At 46.3% G+C, this 15,882-nt stretch overlaps 2 protein-coding genes and 1 pseudogene across 9 annotated transcripts in view; 2 read left to right on the forward strand and 1 right to left on the reverse strand.

Annotated features, from left to right (window-relative positions):
* LOC147105528 (tyrosine-protein phosphatase non-receptor type substrate 1-like) overlaps window positions 1-15,882 on the forward strand; it is a 535,426-nt pseudogene that overhangs the window by 315,232 nt on the left and 204,312 nt on the right.
* dnai7 (dynein axonemal intermediate chain 7) overlaps window positions 1-15,882 on the forward strand; it is a 227,593-nt gene that overhangs the window by 116,235 nt on the left and 95,476 nt on the right. For 2 of the 4 annotated variants that reach the window (XM_086009968.1, XM_086009969.1), the window contains 2 exons: window positions 2,541-2,654; window positions 4,079-4,639. The exons of 1 other annotated variant lie outside the window; for it this stretch is intronic. In XM_086009968.1, the coding sequence (XP_085866094.1) occupies window positions 2,541-2,654; window positions 4,079-4,366 (402 nt within the window). In that variant the 3' untranslated portion in view covers window positions 4,367-4,639. Of the gene's footprint in view, window positions 1-2,540; window positions 2,655-4,078; window positions 4,640-15,882 lie in introns of those variants that run through there. One more of the 4 variants, XM_086009970.1, reaches the window with a different exon arrangement.
* The window catches only part of LOC147105533 (inositol 1,4,5-triphosphate receptor associated 2-like), a 176,700-nt gene continuing 164,893 nt past the window's right edge, over window positions 4,076-15,882 (reverse strand). For 4 of the 5 annotated variants that reach the window (XM_086009964.1, XM_086009967.1, XM_086009965.1 and 1 more), the window contains 4 exons: window positions 12,425-12,516; window positions 10,090-10,200; window positions 7,859-7,969; window positions 4,076-5,786 (listed from right to left, as the gene is read on the reverse strand). In XM_086009964.1, the coding sequence (XP_085866090.1) occupies window positions 5,549-5,786; window positions 7,859-7,969; window positions 10,090-10,200; window positions 12,425-12,516 (552 nt within the window). In that variant the 3' untranslated portion in view covers window positions 4,076-5,548. The remainder of the gene's footprint in view (window positions 5,787-7,858; window positions 7,970-10,089; window positions 10,201-12,424; window positions 12,517-15,882) is intronic. The other variant, XM_086009966.1, reaches the window with a different exon arrangement.

The raw sequence follows: 15,882 nt of genomic DNA on the forward strand, positions 1-15,882 counted from the left end.
TCACTCCAATCTATTTTGGATAATACGCCTGCCTTTTCCAAATTCTCCAGCTCTGCCTCGACTGCCGGACATATCGCGTATGGCACCGGTCTTGCCTTAAAAAATTTTGGAATTGCTGCATCTTCCACTTTTATTGAGGCGGTGATGCCTTTCAAGGTTCCTAGTTTCTCTTGAAACACTTCTTTGGCGTTAGCCAAGATGTCTTTTAATCGTTCAGGTATGATGTCATCATTGTTTTTTTCCTTACTGGTCACCGTCAGTGCCTGAATGGAGTGCCAGTCTAAACGTATCTTCCTTATCCATTCACGCCCCAACGGTGGACCACCATCTTGTAGAATGTATAAATACAACTTTTGTATTTCTTTGCCGTTGTATACCACAGGCACCCTTATTTTTCCTTTGGGGTAGGCTTTCTGCCCCGTATATGTTTTTAAGATAATGGATGTGTCTTTTAGAGGTATATGCGAAAATAGCCTCTCGTAATCTCGTCGATTTATTACGGTTAGAGCTGATCCTGTATCTAGCTCCATTTTAACTGGGGACCCTGCAATTGTGAGGGTAACCCAAATGGTTTGGTAATCCTCTTTGGCAAGTACATTATGTAATTTGAGACAGCTTAGTCTCTTGTTCCCGGAGTCGCTATCGCTATTCTGGCCTTCGGAGCTATTGTCCGTCATCATTTGTACCTTCCTGTACTTTTCTTTATTGATTTTTTGTTTCCTGTCAGTGGATTTATTTTGTCCAGATGGGTATACCCGTGCAATGTGTCCAATCTTACCACATTGCCTGCATGCTTTGCCCTTGAACCAGCAGTCCCTCTGGTTATGGGTGGATCTGCCGCAGCGATAACATCTTCCGAACTCCTGTGTCATTTTATGGGTGCCGAAGTCCTGTGTCTCTTGTTGTATCTCTGCAGCTCCTTTTGCTGCTGCTTCGTATGATACAGCCATACTGAAAGCTTTGTCCAATGTTAAATCTTTTTCAGAAAGCAGTCTTTTTTGTGTTCCTTCACTTAAGAGACCGCAAACAAATTTGTCTCGAAGATAATCCGATAGTCCTGCTCCGAATTGGCAGTACTTTGATAGCTTTCTTAATTCGGTTAGGTAATCAGCGTTACTTTCATTCTTGTGTTGATTTCTCTTGAAGAACTTGAATCGTTCCGCTATCAGCAGCGGTGTTGGGTTTAAATGCTCCTGCAGGGTATCAACAATTTCTTTAAAATTCTTGTCCTTTGGTTTGGCTGGAGTGATTAAATTTCGTAACAGCCCGTATGTCTTCGCGCCCATTAAGTTCAGAAGTACTGATGCTTTTTTTTCATCTGTTATCCCATTTGCAGTGCAATAAACCTCTACTCTTTCCACGTATGTGGTCCAATCTTCTATTTCACCATCAAAAGCCTCAATATTACCAGATTTAGGCATTTCAGAAAAGATATGGCGCTTCCCGTGCTTTTTTTTGTTGCTCTCTGTAGCAATGATATGGCGCTTCCCGCGCTTTCCCGCCGCTGCTACCGATAACAACGCTGTTTTACTGTGGTTTCCGTTTATTCACTGTTGGAGACTCGTTCCCGACGGAGGTCTAAACACTGACCTGCTTGCCGCGCCGGCCGTCTCTCGAGTGCACCCTCCCAGTCCGTTATTGCTTGCCTCCAATTTCGCTGCCCGTCTCAGCTGTAGAGCCCGCCGCTGGAGCTCCAGCCTGACGCCCAGGAAGGATTAGCGCAGTACCTGTCACCAGCTTGGCCAGCTGGTGAAACCACAGTTTCTCTTACTTCCTTGAGTCTTCTGGACGCTGGAGGAATCGATGTCCTTGAGGTGCTGCCGAATTGCAGGTAAGTCCGTTTCCACTTCGTCGCCACTGTAGTGTCCGTGTGTAGATAAAGACACTGAAGACAGGAGTTGGTTCATAGGTATTTACTCAGCAAGTCTGGGGGGGGGGGGTTTCTAAAGGATATACACAATACACAGGCTTATATAGCCCAAGTGGCAATTACCGGCATTACGCACACCTGGGGCTCTTAAAGGCACATACACCACAATTGCTCTTAAAGGCACATACACCACAGAAACCAATTGCGAGGACTCGCTGGCGCTGCTTGTGCCCGTTGCACTAATCAGGCGGGTGTCGGACCCTCCACGTGGCCGTGTCTCATTAGTACGCAGCCACTCAAGCTGCAAGGGCAGATTTGACACTCGGAGACAACTCGCTGGTCAGGGAATAGGAGGCGGTAGGCGAAACCGGCCAAGTGTCCGATCCTGGGGTATGGGAGATCGACGATTAGCGGGGCGGGGCCAACACTTGGAGGGGAGCGCCTCAGAGCTGCAAACAGACAGCTCAGTTCAGGTAGAGTACACTCAGTGCCCAGGGATGCACTTCGGGGACGAGTCTTGGGAACCAGGGACTCTTCCGTGGACCTTGTTTGCCCAGGAACACAGTAGCTCATCCAGGGACTGTCCCCAGACAACAGAGATGGATGGTCAGCCTATCCCAGTCTGGGGTTTGGGTTTTGATCAATTTGAAAATGTGTTTTTGTACCACAGGACAAGCTGCTAGAGCTGGACACGTATACACAGATGGCTCTTGTGGCCTCTGCGATGGCTTTCAGAGGGAGTAATTGGAACATATACTGTGAGCAAGAAGAAATATTTCTTCAGGTAAATACAATAACTTATATAGCACCTTTAACATAGTAAAATATCCCAAGGCGATTCACACGAGCGTAATCAAACAAATATTCACACCGAGCCAAAGGAGGCCATATCAGGGCAGGTGGCCATTAAAAAAAAATCTGAATCATTTACTGCTCTCCCACCATTACATCCTCCAAAACTAGTTTTAATAGATGTTTAACACTATTGCATTTTGACACTGGTCTATTGTAATTCAAATGTGTTTGTTCTTTTAACATCTGTCTCAATGGCCTGGATATGAACCCCCCCCCCCGCCCAGCGAGAATGATGGGGAAGGGGTTAAGATAAGGCCGCGTCCACGTACCAGCCGGGAGTCGCTCTGTTCCCGCCCGACGCCATTCCATCTACACTGATTATCGAGCTGGACGAGCTTCCTGCCACAGGCAGGCGGGGCCCTGCTTTACATTCAAATGCTGTGACCCGATGAAGTCATCAGCATCGCGACATGATCAAAACTGTGTCGCGAGCTTGTTGGGGGGACGGGCCGCACTGTATAGAACCAGATTCCCCCCCAAGCGATGGTGGGAGACGCCGACTAGCCAGAAGAGGTCAAGGGAAGTTCTAAAAAAGACTTGAGAACGCCTTGTGGGCCAGGAGGAGCAGGGTTGCTCTCCTCCCCAGGTCCCGCAAGCCGCCCTTGGGCTTCCCCAGCCCTGGCCTTGCCTCTGTGCGCTGGCATTGGTTGCCAAAGCCCATGATCAGCGCTGAGGTTATGCCGCAGACTGTTCCTGTGTCCTCGCTATCCTGAGGCTCCCAACCTGATTTACACTCCCCCTGTGCCGGCCCCGACATCGAGGCGAGGCAGTGCTGTGCTATATTTAAATTAGGCAGGGAGTTACATTGGGCCAGGCCCCCCTCAGATTCCCGTCCACCCACCCTCTCCAGTAAAAATCGCAGCCAATATGTCAGCATAATACAAATGGAGGAGACTCTTGCATAGTATTAGGCATTACTCTCCACTATTCAAATCTTCCATTTTTCATAATATCTAATTTAGCATTCAAATTATTCTTGGTGAGCAAGGGGGTGAAAGGTTATTGGGGGTAGGTGGGAATATGGAGTAATCAGATCAGCCACGATCTTATTGAATGGCGGAACAGGCTCGAGGGGCCTACTCCGGCTTCTAATTCGTATGTTATTAAATGTAATAGATTTTTATGCAGTTAAACATAAGTGGGCGTTTTAGACTAGATTTCAGCCATTTAAACTGGCAGAGGACGACAGAATTAAGAGTCGTCACCAAGCCCTGCATTTGAACTCAAGTGCGCACAAACTCCGGATGGTCATTTGAATGGATGTATGTAACCTACATAGGGAAAACTGATGCTGCACATTCCTAGCTCAGATGACTTTACAAAGCGATACCTGCATTTTCTGTTGAACCACAGGCCTGTGAAAATTTAAGTGGCGAGATGGTACCAGAGGACGACTGGTCTCTTTACATGTTACGACCCGAGAGATCACACAAGCTCAAGATGAAGGAATCCAGTGAAGAAATGTCAAAAGAAATTGCTGAAAATACTGACTTTTACTCCAACTTGTACCACACGATGAAGGGCACAGGCAGTGATGCTGCAAAGGAGAGAATTCTAAACACTGACCACCTCTTTTTTAGTTCTGTGAATGAAATGCTGGAGGCCACAAAGCTGCTCTCACACACAGTGCAGGTCATGTGAAGACTTTATTGAGCACTCTTTCTACAGGAACATCTAAATTTATTAGATTTACAAAAGAATTTTCATATCGTTGCTTTTCACATTCAAATGTGTCCATTAAAAATTCACAGCGATTAGGAACTTCACGTGAAGAACGCCCCAAAATGTTTTACCTGTTTTCGTGACTAAATTTGCCTTTAACAGGCAAAATATTAGAGTTGAACAGAAGTAAGACTTTCTATATGTAGAAACAATCCAGCAATACATAAAAGAAAGTGAGCGTTTTGTCCAATATTTAATGCTTTTTTGTGTGACATAATTTGTCATGGCTAAAATCTTAAACAATGGCCCAGAAATTCGGGTCTCCACGGGTGAGTACACGCGTGGGCCTGATGGAAGCACTGGTTTCCTGCATGCACGGGAAACCGGCACTTTCATTCCTCTGAACGAAGGGGTTCAGAGGTCGAACGCGTGCGCGGGGGAGTCTGCGCATGCACTTTGAACTTCCGTTTTGTTTTTACAGGTTTCTCCGGGAGGGTAATTCTTTAGAATTTAGAAATGTAAAAAGCAGGTGTAAGGCCTGCTTTTTACAAGGTAAGTGGTCAATTAATTAAAATTAAAACATTTTTTCCCGCAGGTTTATTATTTTTAAATACTTTAAAGCAAGGTAAGTTTACTTTTAGCCCCGTTAGAATATAAAATTATTTTTTTCAAAAATTTAAATTGTTTAAAATAGTTATTTAATGTAATTTATAGTTTATTTAAAAAGTGTGATTTAAAAAAAAAATTTATTTGAAGGTTTACTGCTATTTTGGGGCCGTAGTATTTAAGTCTCGACAGGTCTTCCTGTCAAGACTTGTGAATGGGCTTTACCCTCCTCCGATTGGCTGCCCATGGCCCACGTGATCCCAGGGGATGCATCGAACTAACTGCGCCCCTGGGACACGCAAGCACTCCGCGCCGGCAGCTGGGCCAGGCCCCGGATCGGAATTCCACAGGGCCCTACAGCTCAACTGCCGGCGCGCAAGCCAAGTGCAGGTCGGGGGCTTGCACCCGCGGGAAGCCCTCGACCGGAATTTCTGGGCCATTGTATTGTAATCAAAAACAAGCTACTGGATTTTGAACCACTCTGAGCAGAGTCAACAGGATTCTGAGAATTGCAACCCAATGGCCACTTGTATGGGAGATGGAACGGTTGGTTGGTTATACAGGGGGCAGTCCATTGTGTTGAAGTCCTGTGTAAGGCCACAGAAATTGCAGCATCGCTTTCCAAGCGTCCCCGGTGCCCACAGCGGCAGCATCGACAGACGTGTGGAAAGACCAGCCAATGAGAAAGCTGCCCAAAACACTGAGTGAGAAAAGGAGAATGACCGGCAGCCAGGGTCTTCGGTCACTTTTGGAAAATGTATCCCACAATTCGGCTGGATGGGGCGATATCCCTCTGTAATTGGGAGAAAGTGAAAAATCGATAGGTCAAGCCATACATCTCATACACACACATATATATACAACCTCCTCCATCGTGTACGAACTCAAAGCAAACCCAAAATGGAGGAAAACTTTTTAAATGCTGGAAAAGATGCTCAGTCGATGAGTATATTCAAGACTGAGTTGGATACATTTTTGGGCACTAAAGGAATCAAGGGATATGGGAATAGGGCGGAAAAATTGAGTTGATTTAGAAGTTCAGCCATGATCTTATTGAATGGCGGAGCAGGCTTGAGGGGCCGCATGGCCTACGCCTGCTCCTAATTCTTATGTTAACATGAAAAACACATGGGGCCTGTCAGAAGAAAAAGGAGGGTTGACATTTTAGGTGGACTTCTTTCATTGGAATTCCTGGGTTCCAACGAATGGCCTACATCCAAAATGTTAATCCATGTCTTCTCTTCACAGATGCTGACAGACTTGTTCTGTGTTTCCAGGATTTGCAGGGTTTTATTTTATCTCCATCTTTCTCCATGGAAACACATGATCAACATGATCACTAATTTGACATGGTGAAGATCTAGGGAGGAGACAACATGCAGGAGGTTCAGAAGGAGCTGGGTAAAAAGTGAATGGCTAAGTAAAATGTTCTCTGAATCGCTAATACAGTTTTGAAACAAAACTGTTGCGCTCTCTTTTTCAATCTCTCCCACCATAATTATTCACGTCAACTCATCAGAAATGGGTTACTGGTATTTGGGAACTGGCACTACAAACCCCCCAGTATAAAGGGAGCTTTTATATTGCTGTTTGTCCACCAGCTCCCATAACAACAAACAGCCTGCATTTCTACAGTGCCTTTAACATAGTGAAACTTCCCAAGGCGCTTCACAGGAGTGTTATCAGACAAAATTTTTCACCGAGCCAGAGAGAGATATTAGGACAAGAAACCAAAAGCTTGGTCAAAGAGGTAGGTTTTAAAGAGCGACTTAAAAAGAAGAAAAAGGCGGCGAGGTTTAGGGAATGAATTCCAGAGCTTAGGACCTGGATAGCTGAAGGCATGGCCAATGGTGGGGGCGAAGGAAATTGAGCCATACGTCTAGGAAAACCTACCAGAATTGTTTCTAGACCAGCAGTGAGGAAGACCAGTTCTTCCTGGCTGCTGCTGGTCTTACTAGGGGCAGTAAATGCAGTGATTATGCAGTGCCATTTGCATCACAAGGTCATCATGCAGCCATCTCAGTTATTTCCATGGTGAGGTCATGATATTACATCATTACCCTACGCGTGCACACTGGCCAAAATGTCACAGCCAAACCCTTGCACAAGCAGAACCTCAGGCCACCCCAGTGTACCCATTTCACATGAAGAACAAATGCACATTGCAAAATACATGCGAGAGAGCAGCAGCCCAGTTAGCTATCTCTCGTGTCCACTTAGCTGCAATGTAAAAAGGAACTCAAAATGGAAATTGCTTTATGAGGTAGGCAAGCAGCATTTCGCAGTAAGATTTTTATATTCAGTGCTGCAGTTTTCTAGTAAATCACACTGCAGTTCCTTCAAGCAAGAGCTGGACCTGCCTGCACCTGGGGCGGAAAGCATCTCATACAAAAGGTAGGTACTGTATGACATTAATTAGGGCCAGAGTGAGCTTCTGGACGAGTTTTGATCACCTAAGGGAGTCAGAGAGGAATTTTCCAGACTACGCCCACCTCCCAAACTAAATTTATCATCTGGTTTTGCACATCTCTTGGGAGGTCACGTGCTTCCGGGTGGGGACTATCTGTATGATAATGCATCGCAGTTTGTGTGGGCCAGGTTAGATGGGCCAGTGGGTCTTTCCCCGCCTGTCATTCTTCATATGATTAAAAAGGAAATTCTCAATCTATGCAGCTTACTAAACCTCAACTTTGTTCTTCACACTTGCATAACTAGTCCAATTATTATCTAGCCATTAGTTGTGACCACCCCACATTGAAATAGATTTCACCGGACCAAATGCAAGATATTTGCCTTTTACTTGCCATAAATGGTCAGCTGAACTATTGCAAAAATGAGTTTTAGCATAGTTAACAATATACTTACACTGCACATGGTTCAACATTTGGATAGTTATTTTCTGATTCTGTTAAGATAGCTTCTTCCGTTGTCTCTGCTTTTTCTTCCTCTTGTACTTTCAATCCTGGCGTAGTGCTGCTGTGTGGCAACAATGTGCACAAAACAGATCAGTTCATTTTAGTTTCGTTTTTCAGATTCCTTACTCACAATAAGCAGCACACTGAATGTCAGATAAGCTGTCAACAAAATAATTTGGTGTTTGATCAGCTTGGTACAAGTGTAAATGCAAGCTAAGATTTATTTGATTTAATATGCAACTAATTTCCACCAGTTTAGCGGGTAACTTGCATTTATAGATCACCTTTAACATAGGAAAAAAATCCCAAAGAACATCGGGAAAAGAAAGGGAACAGAGGGATCGAAAACAGAGTTGTGGTGAATGGCTGTTTTTCGGACTGGAGGGAGGTATAGAGTGGCGTTCCCCAAGGTTCAGTGCTAGGACCACTGCTGCTTTTGACATACATTAATGACTTGGACTTGGGGGTACAGGGCACAAATTCAAAATTTGCAGATGACACGAAACTTGGACGTGTAGCAGTGAAGAAGATAGTAATAGACTTCAAAACAGACCGGTTGGTGGAATGGGCAGACACATGGTAGATGAAATTCAATGCAGAAAAGTGTGAGGTGATACATTTTGGTAGGAAGAATGAGGGGAGACAATACATGCTAAATGGTACAATTTTATGGTAGGGAGTGCAAGAGAGAGACCTGGGGGTGTTTGTGCACAAATCTTTGAAGGTGGCAGGACAGGTTAACAAATCAGTTAATAAAGCATATGGGATTCTGGGCTTCATAAACAGGGGCACAGAGTACAAAAGCCAGGAAGTTATGCTAAACCAATATAAAACACTTGCTCAGCTCCAGCTGGAGTATTGTGTCCAATTCTGGGCACCACACTTTAGGAAGGATGTGAAGGTTTTGGAGAGGGCGCAGAGGAGATTTACTGGTATTGTTCCAGGGATGAGGGATTACAGTTATGTGAATAGACGGGAGAAGCTGGGTTTGTTCTTCTTGGAGCAGAGAAGGCTAAGAGGAGATTTGATAGAGGTGTTTAACATGAAGGGTTTAGATGGAGTAAATAAAGAGAAACTGTTCCCAATGGCTGAAGGGTCGATAACCAGAGGGCACAGATTCAAGGTGATTGGCAAAAGATCCAGACACGAGGGAAAACTTGTTATGGAACGAGTGGTTAGGATTTGGAATGCACGGCCTGATAGGGTAGTGGATACAAGATACAGATTCAATAGTAGCCTTCAAAAGGGAATTGGATAAATACTTGAAGGGAAAAAATTGCAGCGATCCGGGGAAAGAGCAGGGGAGTGGGACTAACTGGATTGCTCTTCGAAAGAGCCGACGCAGACTCGATGGGCCGAATGGTCTCCTTCTGTGCTGTACTATTCTATGATTCTATTCTATGAGTCTTTGAGATACAGTTCGGAGAGGTGACTGGAAGCTTGGCCTAAAAGCTGGATTTTGAGGAGACTTTTAAAGGAGGCGACTTTTAAAGGAGGCAGACACAAGGGGAAAGAGTAGAGAGGCACCAGAGAGCAAGGCCGAGATGACTGAAGGCACCAACATCAATTGTGTGATGGTGAGCTGGGGGAGGTGCACAGACAGCCAGGGAACCAAAGAGAAAATGGGACTGGAGATGGTCACAGAGATAGGAAGTGACAAGGCAGTGAAGGGCTTTTGTGCGTGATGGCTACGATTTTACATTTGAGGTAGAGCGTGTAGTATAAAATGAGCCAGCTTAATGATGGACAGAACATGGGGTTGAAGTTCAGCTCTGGGTGGAACAGGGCACCAAGAATCCCCTGCTCATCGAATAGTGCCGCCGGATCTTTTACATCCACCTGAGGGCAGACTGGGCCTCGGTTTAACATCTCATCTGAAAGACAGTGCCTGCGACAGTGCAGCACTCCCTCAGTACTGCACTGGACTGTCAGCCTAGATTTAGTGCTCAAGTCTCTGGAGTGGGATTTGAAGCCACAACCTTCTAACTCAGTGGCAAGCATGTTACCCACAGAGATACTGGCTGACACGTGAGGGAAAAATAACAACAGCCTCTTTCTTCCCAATGTTCAACTGGAGGAAACGCAAACCCATCCACCAGCTAAAAGAATTCTTTAATAAGGAAGATTTCTACCTGGACGTTTTACATGGAGAGAAAGCTGAATTGAGAATTAGGGGCTCACCTTTTATTCACCAGTCGATTGTCCTTCTCTCCCCGGGTATAGGTGCTGATAAATCGACGCAGTGTTGGCCGGGATGTGGAAGGATCACTTTGTTTTGGCCCTAAAAATTTCCTAAACCAGGAAAAAAAATTATAAAAAAGTCAAATTTGTTTTAATTCTACTGTATGTTGTGTTTTACAATCAAACTTCAGAAGCCGACACCAATACAAAAGCATAATTCTGCGGATGCTGGAACTCTTTCTCTCCACCCTGGAGGGTGCTTTAACTCTGTTTCTCTCCACAGTTACTGCCTGACCTGCTGAGTATTTCCAGCATTTTCCGTTATTAATTTCAGAAGCAGGCAGATTTTGGAACCTGTTCAGTTTTAGAAAGACGGCACCAAATGTTCTTACTTACACCCAATCTGCCGTGCAATGGCCGGAATCGTGAAGTTTGCGAAATACAACAAAAAACAAAACTAACTCTGCACGAAGGTGCACGCAAGTTTTGATGCAGCTGAACATTGTTGCAGACTGGTTTTTGAACAGATCTCAAGGTGAGCTACTCCCACTTATAGCAATTTACCATTCTGGGATGGACCCCAGGCCATTTCACTATGGGATAAATTTTAAACTTTCCCCGCTGGCCGTTAAACTAGTGGTGGTCGATCGACCGCCCGATTTACGCCCCGCCCGATTTTCCTTTCCATGGAAGTCAGTTTCCTGCCGGCTGGCAAAAGTTAAAATCTACCCCTATAAATAAATACAAGTTATTCCAACCTTATACGGGTCTTCAATGAGGCCATATTTGGAATAATTGCATGCGGGTTTGGTCACCTATTCAACAGGTGGCTGTTGCTTTTTCTGTTAATCAGCGAATTTAAATTGAGTGCGCGGCACAAATTAACAATCAGTCTTGGAGCAACAGAGTGCACGACTTATTAACATACATGACCATATTAAGCATCTACCCCCTCCATTTTCACTGCACCAGCTCAGTGGCTGGGCAGGCTGCCTCCCGACACCAGTGCCAATTCAGTCGACATTTTGTATTGAGTTAGTCAGTGAGAGGTCCAAAGTGAGCAAGGCAAGTTACAAGAGGTTGTGGAAGAATAAAGCAATTTTTCCATTCCGAGGGCCCTAAACTAGAATTACATAGAATTTACTGAATAAAAACAGGCCATTCGGCCTAACTGGTCTGTGCCAGTATTTATGCTCCACACGAGCCTCCTCCCACCCTACTTCATCTAATCCCATCAGCATAACTTTCTATTCCTTTCTCCCTTATCTAGCTTCCCCTTAAATGCATCGATGCCATTTGCCTCAGCCACTCCATGTGGTCGCAAGTTCCACATTCTAACCACTCTCTGGGTCAAGAAGTTAAACCAAGTCATTATGTAATAAGAGTAATAACATCCCATTTAATCTGAGTAAGCTGGTTGGGCAGTCTGAGCATAGCAAATAACGGGCACAAAATTGACCGAAAAAGAGTTCTTGCTTAAACCGTTTTCACTTTTGGAATGTTAATGTAACCAGAAAGGATATGATGTAGTTGATCACGTGAGTTATGATGATCTGGAATCCACTATCTGAAAGGGCAGTGGAAGCAGATTCAATAGCAACTTTCAAAAGGGAATTGGATAAATACTAGAAAAGGAGAAATTTGCAGGGCTATGGGTAAAGAGCGGGGGAGTGGGACTAATTGATAGCTCTTTCAAAGAGCCGGCAGAGGCACGATGGGCCGAATGACCACCTGTGCTGTATGATCTTACATTACTGCCATATACTTGTATTGGAGGCAGTGCAGAGAAGGTTCACGAGGTTGATTCCTGGGATGAAGGGGTTGTCTATGACGAAAGGTTGAGCCTATACTCATTGGAGTTTAGAAGAATGAGAGGTGATCTTATTGAAACATATAAGATCCTGAGGGGGATTGACAGGGTGGATGCCGAGAGGATGTTTCCCCTCGTGGGGGAATCTAGAACTAGGGGGCATAGTTTCAGAATAAGGGGTCGCCCATTTAAGATGGAGATGAGGAGGAATTTCTTCTCTCGGAGGGTCGTGAATCTTTGGAATTCTCTACCCCAGAGAGCTGTGGAGGTGGAGTCATTGAATATATTCAAGGCGGAGATTGACAGACATTTGAACTACAAGGGAGTCGAGGGGTATGGGGAGAGAGCGGGAAAGTGTTGAGGCCAAGATTGGATCAGCCATGATCTTATTGAATGGCGGAGCAGGCTCGAGGTGCCGATTGGCCGTCTCCTGCTCCTGTTTCTTATGTTGTTCTTATGTAAACCGCACAATGACTACAGCGCCACACCCAAGGCCAGTACACGTGTACAAGATGGATGACCTACCAACTGTTTATCCTACTCGTAAGCTTGCTCCGCAACTTGTCCTGATCGCCTTCGGACAGTCTTCTTCTTTCTTCAATCTCCTTCAGCTTCAACTATTTGTAAATCAAATGCACTTTATTCAACTTCAGAATTTAATACGCTTTCTCCAGCTACATTATCACATCCCCATCACCCTCATCCTAATGCAATCATACCAATGAACACCCAACAAGGAAGCCACTTGGCATTGTTACCCCACTCCATCATAGTCACCCTCTACAGATGCAACCCATTCATTCCATCACTCAACCTTCTCTTCTTTCCCTCCTTGCAGGAAGAGAGAACCCACAATAAGAGGGAGACGAAGAAAACTGGAGGTGGCACTATCATTGGCCACACTAACATCAGCAGAGGAGGCTACCTTGGAAGTCTCTGGAGTCACCGAGCAGCTGGAGGTGGGAGACAGAGAGAGGGGGACATCTCAGCAACCTGGTGACAGAATTACATATCATACAGCTACATGGAATACACCAATCACTAATATGGGGAGTGATGTCAGCAGCCAGTGACTGTTCATCATGTGCATAATGGTATCTGTACCCATTCTTCATATGACATATCTAACTCAACTCTTTACTCTCCCACAGGTCCATCAAGTGCCACCCCTCCCCTCTGTCCAGGAGGAAGAGGAAGACGACTTCTCCGAGGAGCCTCTAGCCTCCGAGGGCGCACCATCACCAGACATGAGCGTACCCAGCACCAGCGCAGATACTTACACGCGAGAGAGTAATGTTGTCATCTGGTGCGTCTCAATTCAAGTGAGCAAGAGCAGATAGTGGAGACTCTTTGCCAGAGGGCGGGGGACTCTCCCAGCTCTGCTCAGCTGTATGCAGACGCCGAGCCTCAGGGCCATCCAGATCGAGGGCAATCCTGGAGGTGCAGCAAGAAGTGCAGAGGCTTTAACAAGTTTTGCGACCGCAATGACTGCAAATGTCCAGAGAATGGAGGAGTCCATCTCCAACATGAGCACCACTGTGTCGCAGGCGATGGCGACTGTTGGCTCTTCCATGGATAGGATGGCCACCTGCCTGGAGCAGCTAATGCGCCACTCACAGGAGCACATGGTCTCTATGGAAAATAGATAGCTACCTATGGAGAATAGATGGTAGAGGCTCATAGACATCCTCTCTAGGAGGGATGTCAACGTAGAAGTGGGTCCTCATCACCCCACTGCTGTGCAGCAAGGTGTTCTTCAGCTCCTTGATAGCAGGGATGTGTGGGTGGCCCATGAAAGGGTTGATGGTGAGAGTGGACATTTAAGTGGGGGCTCCTCTCAAAGTGCTCACACTTCTCTCCTGCTACCTCTACCTCTACCACAGGGGTAGCACCTCAGAGGCATGCATGAGAGAAAGATCAAACACAAGTAAATTCACAAGGGTAGCCACTTGGGTGGTTTATTACATTTTTGTGTAAAGTTTCAGTTACTGTGTTGTCACAGGTAAAAATCTTTATTTTCACCACTTTGCGGTCATGGACACATTTGTGTGCACCTTTGGAGGTGGCTTAGTGGGAATGAATAGGGAGACATAACGTTACCTCCAGCAATGGTGGTCAGTGTGAAAGGAATGGCTTGGTCATTGTAGGGATGCTTCCTGGTGTTGCTGTGGGGTGGCGCCAACTTGGCGCAGCATGTGGCAGCCATATGGGTGTAATGTGTAAAGTTAAGTAAATCAGATGATGAGGCCATCCCTGGCCTCCCGGGCAACAATGTGCTCGGGTGCTGGTGGGATCTGGACTGCAGGTTCCTCCTGCTGCTCCTCCTCCTCATCTTCCAGATGATGCTCCTCATCCTCTGAAGAGGTTGTGCGCTCAGAGCCTTGCCCCTCATGCATGCTAATCCTCACGGCTGTGCTATGTTGTGCAGAACTAGCCACGCCTCTAGCCAAGCTGTTCCAGTACAGCTACAACACTGGCATCTATCAGACAATGTGGAAAACTGCCCAGGTAATTCGGCTAATTACTGCCCCATCAGTCTACTCTCAAACATCAGCAAAGTGATGGAAGGCTTCATCAACAGTGCTATCGAGCAGCACTTACTCACCTGCTCACCCAGTTTGGGTTCCGCCAAGAGCACTCTGCTCCAAACCTCATTACAGCCTTGGTTCAAACATGGACAAAGGAGCTGAATTCCAGAGGTGAGGCGAGAGTGACTGCCCTAGACATCAAGGCAGCATTTGACCGAGTGTGGCATCAAGGTGCCCTAGTAAAACTGAAGTTAGTGGGAATTGGGAGGAAAACATTCCACTGGCTGGAGTCATACCTAGCACAAAGGAAGATGGTTGTGCAAGGTCAATCATCACCACCCCAGGAGTTCCTCAGGGCAGTGTCCTAGGTCCAACCATCTTCAGCTGCTTCATCCATGACCTTCCCTCCAACATAAGGTCAGAAATGGGGATGTTCGCTGATGACTGCACAGTGTTCAGTGCCATTCACAACTCCTCAGATAATGAAGCAGTCCATGCCCACATGCAACAAGACCTGGACGACGTTCAGGCTTGGGCTGATAAGTGGAAGGTAACATTCATGCCATAGAAGTTACAGGCAATGACTATCTCCAACAAGCAAGAGTCTAACCACCGTCCCTTGATATTCAACGGAATTACCATCGCCGAATCCCCCATCATCAACATCCTGGGGGTCACCATTGACCAGAAACTTAACTGGACCAGTCACAAATACTGTGGCAACAAGAGCAGGTCAGAGGCTAGGTATTCTGCGGTGAGTGTTTCACCTTCCAACTTCACAAAGCCTTTCCACCATCTACATGGCACAAGTAAGGAGTGTGATGGAATACTCTCCACTTGCCTGGATGAGTGCAGCTCCAACACCACAAGAAGCTCGGCATCATCCAGGACAAAGCAGCCCCCTTGATTGGCACCCCATCCACCACCTTAAACATTCACTCTCTCCAACACCGGCGTACCGTGGCTGCAGTGTGTAGCATCTACAAGATGCACTGCAGCAACTCGCCAAGGCTTCTTCGGCAGCACCTCCCAAACCCGCAACCTCTTCCACCTAGAAGGACAAGGGCAGCAGGCACATGGGAACACCACCACCTCCAAGTTCCCCTCCAAGTCACGCACAATCTGACTTAGAAGTATATTGCTGATCCTTCATCGTTGCTGGGTCAAAATCCTCAACTCCCTCCCTAACAGCACTGTGGGAGTACCTTCACCACACAGACTGCAGCGGTTCAAGGTGGCGGCTCACCACCACCTTCTCAAGGGCAATTAGGGATGGGCAATAAATGCTGGCCCTGCCAGCGACGCCCACATCCCATAAACTAATTTTAAAAAAATGATGGGGTGCCCTGATGGCCACATTTGCAGTCGATGACACCCTGCACCTGTGGGAAGCCAGCCAGAGTAGCAAAGGCCAGCGCCCGCTCAGTAGCACCGGCTTCATCAGTGGCAAGGTTA

This window comes from Somniosus microcephalus, chromosome 17 (assembly GCF_052327205.1).
Source record: "Somniosus microcephalus isolate GS21.2 chromosome 17, FLI_Smic_1.0, whole genome shotgun sequence".
Lineage (NCBI taxonomy): Eukaryota > Metazoa > Chordata > Chondrichthyes > Squaliformes > Somniosidae > Somniosus > Somniosus microcephalus.